The 9,514-nt window shown below is 37.3% G+C and overlaps 1 protein-coding gene across 4 annotated transcripts; it reads left to right on the top strand.

Annotated features, from left to right (window-relative positions):
- The first annotated feature begins 2,512 nt into the window (after positions 1-2,512).
- Positions 2,513-9,112, top strand: smpd2b (sphingomyelin phosphodiesterase 2b). 4 transcript variants are annotated; one of them, XM_079460875.1, is made up of 11 exons: positions 2,513-2,808; positions 4,542-4,688; positions 5,805-5,901; positions 6,023-6,099; positions 6,187-6,280; positions 6,546-6,635; positions 6,706-6,788; positions 7,319-7,451; positions 7,536-7,640; positions 7,759-7,927; positions 8,024-9,109. In XM_079460875.1, exons 2-11 carry the CDS (start codon positions 4,639-4,641, stop codon positions 8,419-8,421), a joined length of 1,296 nt encoding a protein of 431 aa, XP_079317001.1. In that variant the 5' UTR covers positions 2,513-2,808; positions 4,542-4,638; the 3' UTR covers positions 8,422-9,109. The 4 variants fall into 4 exon arrangements, with proteins under 4 accessions (XP_079317001.1, XP_079317003.1, XP_079317002.1 ...); XM_079460877.1 differs by having other exon boundaries at positions 2,536-2,808; positions 4,597-4,688; XM_079460876.1 differs by having other exon boundaries at positions 2,598-4,429; positions 8,024-9,112.
- Positions 9,113-9,514: the final 402 nt, after the last annotated feature.

A 9,514-nucleotide genomic window follows, 5' to 3' on the forward strand; every position in this document is an offset into this window, starting at 1 on the left:
AGAAAATATATTTCTTGCAAAACGATTTTAGTGTCACAAAGTTAAATTTAAGTGACCTGTCATTACTTAAATACAGTTACACAAATCGTCTGTTCAGTCCCAATAATTGATTTAAATGAAAATCACTACTATTGTTATATTAATACTGTATGCTGTAAATACTTTCATATATATATATATATATATATATATATATATTAATATTATTATATTTGTGTATTATGCTGTAATGATCATTTGGAGAGCAAATGTGACTAAAATATAATTTTTTATTCTTTTTAATTTTGTGGTGAAATATAACGGGTACACACTATTAGTGACAGGTTGACCTCACGTGTAAATGGGGACGAGGTTTGCCAGTGGAGGGTTTATAATCTTTTTACTAAAGGATAACATACTGTAGTTACATTTTCAGTTTAGGAAATCAAAACATTTGATTGGCTGTAAACTCAGCAGATGTCTTTTTGGCAGCAGACGAGGCGGCAGTAACCATCTGCAGGTACTAAAGGATTTGATATGTTGAAGTAGTGAGTGCCTTTTTTAATAAACACTAAGTTGATTGATTGATACTCTGAAGTGCCTTTTGACTACCTCTTGATTTCAAATAGTACGTACAGGTAAACTCTTTACATTACATCAGTGCAAAGTATTTAATTTGGCTGTTCGGCTGGGTTTTCTCGCGACTATAGGATTTACTTATTTTTTGTGTGTAAATTTGCGCAAGTTTTGCACAGTTTTTTAAAGCTAATTTTACTTTTGAAAAAAACTGTAAAAACACTTTACAAAAAACTTGTTAGTAAATGTTACTTATTTTTTGAGCACAGTTTTTTTTAGGTAAAATGTATTTTTAAAAAACTGATTTACTAAAAAAAAACATTTTTACAGTAGAGGTTAAACACGACTCTGGATGTTAAATTGTCCATCTAGAACACAGATAAGTGCTTTACAGCCATCTAACCCATCGATTTATGAGATTTTAATGTGTAATAATGATGAAACAGAACCTCTACCGAGCTTGTTTTCTCCTTGTTTTGTTTTTGGTGCTCTAAAACCTTTCAGAGAATGTTTCCAAGTGTGTTTCACTGTCTATCTTCTTTTCAGTTTCAAGTTCTTTTTAATTAGTTTGTCAATAGCTGTTGCGTCAGTTTTCGTCATGTTGGTGTATAGTTCATTTTTTTAAAGGGAATCGTATGTCACCCTGCACATCATCCCTCTAAATCCCTTGAGTTGCAGTTATGATCGGTACATCTCTTATTCTCTTCTTTTTCTCTCTTCAGATGTAAATTTGGGATCAAGGTTCTTGTTTCTGGTTGTAGTTTTTACTCTATTAAATGCTCCAGGTGAATGTGCTTTATCGTTGAATGCCATTTGAACATGCTGACCTGACATGTTTTTTTTAAATAACATCATCTTTTGCTACTACTGAAAATGTCTACCCCCTTGAAAATGAAAAGACTTGATATTTATAAATGATTCAATCAAAGTCAGTGTTGATGAAGCATGTTTGTTCCATCTGTTGGTGCTTGTTGACAGTCAGTTTATGGATAAAGTCCTGAAGGTACTGAGAATTCTTGAGTACACGATACAAGCAGAAATGTCATGTATATTGGTTCAGCCTTGACCTACATGCTCGACGACAGTTTCCTCAATTGTATTTTTGCCTGTGTTTTTTCTTTTTTATAATTATTCATTTGATGTTTGCTCTTTGACTTTCGATTGATGCTGTACGCATAAATTGAAAACATGTTGTGTGTTTCTTCTGTTGTTTTATGCCATAATCTATATGATGTTGGCAGAAACTTTCTCCCATTTTTTAACAGTTCATTGTTGCCTTTGGTTACCAATTGTGCATTGTAATTATGTATTAAATTTCTTCAATGTTAGGGGTTTGTACAATATAATCCAAACAATGTATAGCAATACCAATAAAAGTGGCATGGGTCTCCCTGGACCAGATTTCATAAAACACATTTAATGCTTTTGCTGTTGTCTTCTTTCACAACCCTTTACCTTCTGTTAACAGGGTGTCACCTGCTGTACTGAACATCTTAATTCAAGCTCTCATTGCACTCGTTTTTAAACTTCTTAAATGCCATCTTTATACAGCAGTACATTATAATCTTTCAGTAGGAAAGGTACCTTTCTGTGAGGGTGGAATGCAAATTTGTAAATATATTTTTAAATGAATTTCTGAAGTCTGGTACCTGGAAGGGAAATCAAATCTCGTAAATTCAGGTTCAACCCATGAACAGCTCTGATTGGTCCATCTTCATAACAGATGAGTAAAGTAACGTGTACCTCGTGCCAACGCCTTCTCGTTTAATCGTCACTTGCAACTAAAAGAGCACGAAACTTAAATGATCATTGAACTACAAAAAATTCTATTATTATAATTAAAATAATAAAATTATTAATTGATGTCTACGGAAAATGTTAAAGAAGAACGTTGGTCCTCCGGTTTAGTTCTGAGTGGAAAAACTCATTTTCCCAGCAGTCCACGCGACGCCGCGCTGGGACCGGCGTAGCCGTGACGTCAGACGTGCGTTCTTGATCTTGATGATACGTTGTTGCAAAGTGTGTCGTTCCTGAATGAAACCAGACACGTGATCTGATATTCAGCGTGAAGTTACGGTGTCAATCACAGAGAGACGCGTCTGCGGTTTTAACCAAGAGAATGAAAAGGTCCATTTAAAAGTTTGCTTCGTTTGAGATTGTGTTGATCGTCATCCGTGTCAGTGGAGTAACACCGGACCGCTCTTTATTACACACTTTATAACGGATTCATTCATCACCTGCGAGATCGAGGAGGTGAGATCAACACTCACACACATGTGTCTCATACAGTATGTGAAGTTATTACAGTGAACTATTGAATGTGTCTGATTGTTATTGGATTACACGCGACGCATTAGAACTTAAAGAGTTGTGCTCAAAGTGATCTATACATCTGTGATCACTCCATACAGCCACAATAATGTCTTAAAGAAGTAAAGATTGATCTGAGGAAGAAAGTGCTGTTTCATTCAAAGGCTGTCTGGCACGTTTCTCTGTAATGTTGTCAGATGATTTATTATTCCTGTGTGTGATGTTTGGATGTTGAATAACATGGATGGTCATCTAGTTAATGAGTGACTGTGCTGTGGGATTTTCTAGGTACTAAATATAAAATAATATTGGGACCATACTTGTACATGCCATTAATACCATAATATCGTTAATATACATATGGAAACAATGCCTGTTTTGAAGGTTGCTCTTCTTTTATTTCTGTGATCAGTGAAATATCGTGATGTTACTATTCGTTCTTGTTAAACTTCATTACAAAGTTAACAGATTTTGAAAGTGTTCATCTGTCTGGTGTGTCTTTGCGAGCTGTAAACACACTGTGTGTGTGTGTGTGTGTGTGTGTGTGATATCATATCACTGGTGCCATGTGGATCAATTCTGTTTCATATGAATACAGCGGGATATTTGCTGTCATCACAAACACATGTTCTGTGTCTACTGGGATTATCTTAGTTGATATTTGTGTAAGAAGTTTATGTACGTGATCTTTAGGTTATGCAAGCACTGTCTGTGGATAAAAGCATTATAATGGATCTTAACGGTCACTGATATTTATTCCTGGATGCTTTTAACATGACGGACATGTCATCGCAGTCTTGTTTTCTGTCCTCTAATCTGTCGTACAGAGACATTATTTAAACGTTTTGATTATCTGAAATAAAACTTGTACATTACTACTAGTACAGTGTGATGTTTGCCACCATGATGCTAAACTGTTCTCTACGGTTGCCGGGGTTTAACTATACAGAATGCAGTTGCTAAGGTGTTGTGAATGGTTTACAGAGTAATCTCAAAAGACCATTCCCCATTCTTTTTGTGAATTTATACCACGAAAGGTCTGTGTTTTTGTGCATCATGGCACTCTCTAAAGACATTTGACTGTCATGTCTATACAGTGATTTAGGAAACTGGTCATTATTTAATACTGTGTTGTGTGTAACTGTACCAAATTATCATTACAGTACTTTTATTTTGTTATGTTGAACACTAATGCTGTTTAGTTCCTGTTGTGCTCACCTGTAAGTTTTATTGTGTTACCATGACGACACAGCTGGGCTTGCGGTTGGACTTTTGACTCTGAAGCTATTATTTACAAGTGTTGTTTGCTTTTATGATTTATAGCCGTCTTTTCTCTGTGTGGATTTATTCCTGGTCCCGGTTATTTAGAACACTTCACAGTGTTAAAGTTGACTGTCAGAAACTTGGGTGTAACACACATTGTTTATAATGGAATTCTTGGTATGATGCAGATGGTTGAAAGTTTTGGAGCACACAGAAGTGTCAATCCAATCCTTTTCTATTGTGAAGTTCTTTTATTAACACATTCAAATCAGCTTCAGCAAACACCAGCGGGTCAACCAGTGTAAGTCAGTTTTTTGTGTGTTCGTGTTTTGTGTAAACATTATATTACATGAAGTTTATTATGAAGCATCACCCGTTCTGAGAATATTCAACCGTTTTCATGTCATTTTCAGCATTGCTTTGTTGTTGGAAGGGGTTTGGGCTGAATAACATTCCCTGTCCTTACAGTCCGACTCACACCCATTCCTACAAAAACCCAGATTCATCACCATGACGACCTTTGAACCTATCAGAATGCGTGTCTTTTCTCTCAACTGCTGGTAAGTTCACATGCTGACACTTGCGTTCCCTGATCAAACATTATTAACAATGTTTCTACAGGATTCATACTCAAAGCCCAGTAGTTCACAGGCGTAAGGCTCATTTCATTGCTTGTGTTTATTTATAACAGCTTTAACTAGTAAACAGCACCACACACATTACTGTTTACAGTTAATCCTGTTGTGCTAAACAATCAACACAATGACTAACACTGTTTACACTCATAACAGAGAGAACTTGTGTACTTATTCATCAGTTCAATTCAGTTTGATTTAAATAGCGCTTTTTACTATATTGCATTGTTTCAAAGCAGCTTTACAAGAAGAAAAACAGGTGACATTTCAGTATAGGAGGCAATTCTCTCTTCTAACTAGTTGTTATTAGCATGCATATTATTGGCATATTGGCTGTTTATAAATATCATATTCTGCATGCAACAAATTAAGAGTTTATTGGGGGAAATGTCGTAGTTAATGGTTTGTTGTACTGAAGACACAAAAAAAACACAGAAGGTTGAATATAATACAGTACTTGGTATTATGGAAAGAGTAAAAAACATTGAGTCCGAAATTTGGTTTCGAAATGGTTTTGCACGTTAAAAAAGTAAATATGACCTCACATTGTGTCAATTCAGAGACACCGTACAAACAAGCACCAAATCCAAAAGAACACATACGAAAATGTCGGACTGTATAAGGCAATGTTAGTGGAATTTTCGGCTAATCTGATATCTGCGGCCCCCCGCTGAGCAAGCGAACACGGCCCTGTGGCGAGAAACCCAAACTCCAATGAATACATAAATGGAGAAAAACCTTCAGGAGAAGCCAGACTCAGCCGGGAGGACCAGATCTCCTCTGACATGTCACAGCTGCACTCACTGACTTTGAGTCAAAGTTACTGAATAAATGTTTTTAGCAAAGAGAGCCTATTTTCTAATGATACATTTACATTTGTGTGAAGCTGGTTAGGCCTCATTTTGTTGAGCGATTTCAAACAACAAGATAGATGTGTAAGACGGACCTGTACAGGAATAAAAGATTAGAGTGTCAAACATTAAAGTGTGTTTTTATTGAATCACCAGTATTGTTCAGTTGGGTTTGATGTGATTGTTTTAGGGGCATCCGATTCCTCACCAAACATCGCAAAGAGAGATTTCACATGATCAGAGATCTGCTCTATCATCAAAAGCTTGATGTGGCTTTACTGCAGGAGGTGAAACACACGCACACACCAAACATTACTGCTGTTTTTATTTCTGTGTACGTCTGTCGTTGTTGTGCTTTATTTGAAATCAAATGTTTGAAGCACACAGTAGATCTGTATCTGGTCACAGGTCTGGTGTGAGGCGGATTTTCTCTTTTTAAAGAAGAAACTTGGCAATGTTTATCCTCATTCACATTATTTTAAGAGGTAAACACTGAGCTTTCAATCTGATCCGTTTCTTTTCAAGTTAACCCTCTGGATTCATGTGCATTTTCTGTGTTTTCTGGTTCTCAGTGGCTTTATCGGGAGTGGATTGGCTGTCTTCTCCAGACACAGAATTCATGATGCTTTTCTCTACAGATACTCATTGAATGGTTATCCTTACATGGTGAGTGTGCTTTCATTTACGTATCATTTACTTGTTTGCCTTTTGCAGACGCTTATATTCACATCAACTGCGTTAAAGAGACATTAACAGTTTGGCCTGAAAATAAACAAAAAAACTATTTGTAAAGCACCTTTATGCAACGAGGGTCAAAAACATCTTTAAATAATGACAGAATTATTCAACTTATTTCTTTATTTTACGCTAGAATTATCATCGTCAGATGCTCAATTCATGCATTTGATTCTTTACACGGTTTTTGGTTCAGGTTCAGCATGGTGACTGGTTCGGTGGTAAAGCTGTGGGGAAGATCGTGCTCTGCATATCTGGACTGACAGTTCACGTGTTTGTCACTCATGTGAGTTTGTGCACATCGTGTGTGTGTGTGTGTGTTGCCTTCATACATGTGTGTGTTGTGTCTCCTGCAGCTTCATGCAGAATACTGTCGAGAGAGAGACTCGTATCTCCCACACAGAGTCGTGCAGGCCTGGGAGCTCCAGCAGTTTATAAGGTGACAAAACTGTAAGATCTGGTTTAAGAGTTAGTGTTGGTATGTAGTTAACAATCAGCACCTAAACAGAGTACATTTACATTTAGTCATTTAGCAGACGCTTTTATCCAAAGATAAAATATACAGAGAGCTCAGGGAGCAATAAAGCTATAGGTCATATAAGAGCAATACAAAGTTACCAGTTTCAACAAAAGCCAGAACAATACCTGTTGAGATAAAGAGAAAGGGGAATTTAAGAAATTAGAAATGCAGACAACTGGAATCTTTCAAATAAACAGAGAATATTTGCTGCTCTCATTTAGTGAGTATCATTATTCTGTGCTCACTTCTCGATGGCAGAACACTCTGAAGTGTGAACTTTGATGTGATCACTCCACAGTGTGCACTTCAAGCTGAGAGCAGTGTGCACTATAAGGTTTGCAGCTCCCTTAAAATTTTGAACAGTCTCATGTCACCCCTCATTAAAAACAGCTCGAAAACAATAACTCCCAATTTATTTTCGGGTGGATTGAGTGTACTTTCTGTTGAAGGCACACTAGTGCCGGAGCAGACGTGGTGATCATGGGTGGAGATTTGAACATGCACACGGATGATCTTGGTACCAGACTGTTGAGGAGCTACACGGGACTGGAGGACTGCTTCACAGAGACGGACAACTTTGATGTTAGTAATGAAGTCTGATGTGAGGGCGTAACATGACTGTCATGTGACTCGATGAGCTGTAAAAATGTGCTGTCTTTATATCAGGGATGTGAGGGAGGGAACACGCATATAAGTGAAAACCCCTTCACAAACTCAGATGAACTCGTTCCATTTGGTGGAGGAGTCCGGATAGATTACATTCTGTTCAAGGTACAGGTGACATCGTTTATTAACACGAAACATATTTTCTAGTTTCATTTCTTGTTTGTGTTGTTTTGATTTTTGATTTTTCTTTTAGTTTTCTTACTAAACGTCTTTTTCTTCACAGGGATCCGTGAAAGTTGATGTAAGCTGTGAGTTTTTGAGCACAACTAAGGGTCCCGTCCCCGGACACCCCTTCTCTTATTCTGACCACGAGGCTCTCACGGCTGAATTCCTGTTTACTCCAAATAAAAAGAAGCATGAACGCTCAGAGAAAGAGGTTGACTGTTTTCCAGGTATTTGAGCTTAAGGTATTCTTTTAAAGGCTCACATTATCAGCATGATGGTCAGGATGTTGTTTGTGTTGACACCTTGAATGTTCCTTCTCTCAGAAAATCTTCCTGATCTGGTAAACACTGTAAATGAAGCTCGCACTGAAGTGAAGGTGGGTCTTCATTGTGCCGAGCACATGCGGCACACGGCGGCCCGTACAGGCATCATGGGTCTCGTTCTGTTAATTCTCGAGCTAGTCATTGCTGCTATTCCAATATTTGATCTGGGAGATGATCAGCCCTTTCCTAAAGCCTCCTTCTACCTGCTGGGGGCTCTGTGTTTTGCCATCCTGCTCTTCACATCACTGCTGTACGTCTTCTACAGTATGGAGGTTAAATCACTCCAAGGTGCTGAAGATCAAATGAGACTGGCTTTGGGAAGCTTACAGGAAAGATTAAAGGAGTCCCCCAAGGGTCTGTCTTCGGTCCATTCAGAAAATGTTCAGTTGAAATCTTAATTGGATATTAAATTAATCTATTATCGAGCAGTTGTGAAAAAGGACTTGTTTTGGTCTTAACCCTAAATTGTTTTGTTTAATCAAGCATTTTTACCTCAGGCCTTTGAATTGACAGCCTGTTCATCACAAACGCATTTACTATGAAGAGCTATCTTTAGAGGAGAGTAAATGGAACTTACAATACTTCACGACAGATCCACTGAAAATGGACCACTATAAAGATCAGCTCATTGTCTTAAATAATTCTTTGTTTATTGGTAGTTTTTCTTTTTTAATCTGAGACCTGCTGGGCAGAAGTCTCTCTTCTTTCTATGTAGTCGTCTAAGTTTGTTTTTTAACTTTGATTGGTTCAGGTTATATCCACAAGAAGGTATTTTCGTGGTAGCTAAAGATGAGGAACATTTCCCTGTTGAACTCTAGGTGCTACTATGATTCATTTATTGTTTAACCACTCCATACTGAAACTGTAGACATTAAGACACTTTTCCCTGATACTGTACAACACTTACATTACATAACTGTATCTTTTATAGGAGAAATAAACAATACACATCAACTTTCCAGATTGGGATGTGTTCTTGTGGTAACTATACTGTATTACTTTAAATAATGTCACTGAGTGCAGCTATAACTTCAAACTGCTGTCATGTGATGTAAGTTTAGCATTAAATACTAAGTATTGTAAATCTAGCATTAATGTGACAAGTCCGTCTTTGCTCTTGGTTGGTGAGGGAATTGCCTGAGCTGGAGCAGGAGGATGGCACAGGATTCACTGATGTAGCTGCCGTAATCTCTAGTTACTGTATCTGCTATTAACAACACTGAGATCAAGTTTATACATCGATACATTAAAAGCATCATGAATTATTTAACAACTTCCAACAAGGGGGGACATATATTTTTAAACCAGAGATGCAAAAAAACGACTATATATTTTTATGAAAATTGTCTAGTGTTTGTAGCTATTGCTTGATATCCAGAGCACTTTTATAAACAGTGTTGTGGTTATCCAGCCTTGACCAGGCTGACTGGATGTAAATCTCACCACAAGGATGCAGTGTTGGTTAAACTAACGTAATGTTGTGTTGAGTTT

Source organism: Barbatula barbatula (assembly GCF_947034865.1).
Source record: "Barbatula barbatula genome assembly, chromosome: 7".
Classification (NCBI taxonomy): domain Eukaryota; kingdom Metazoa; phylum Chordata; class Actinopteri; order Cypriniformes; family Nemacheilidae; genus Barbatula; species Barbatula barbatula.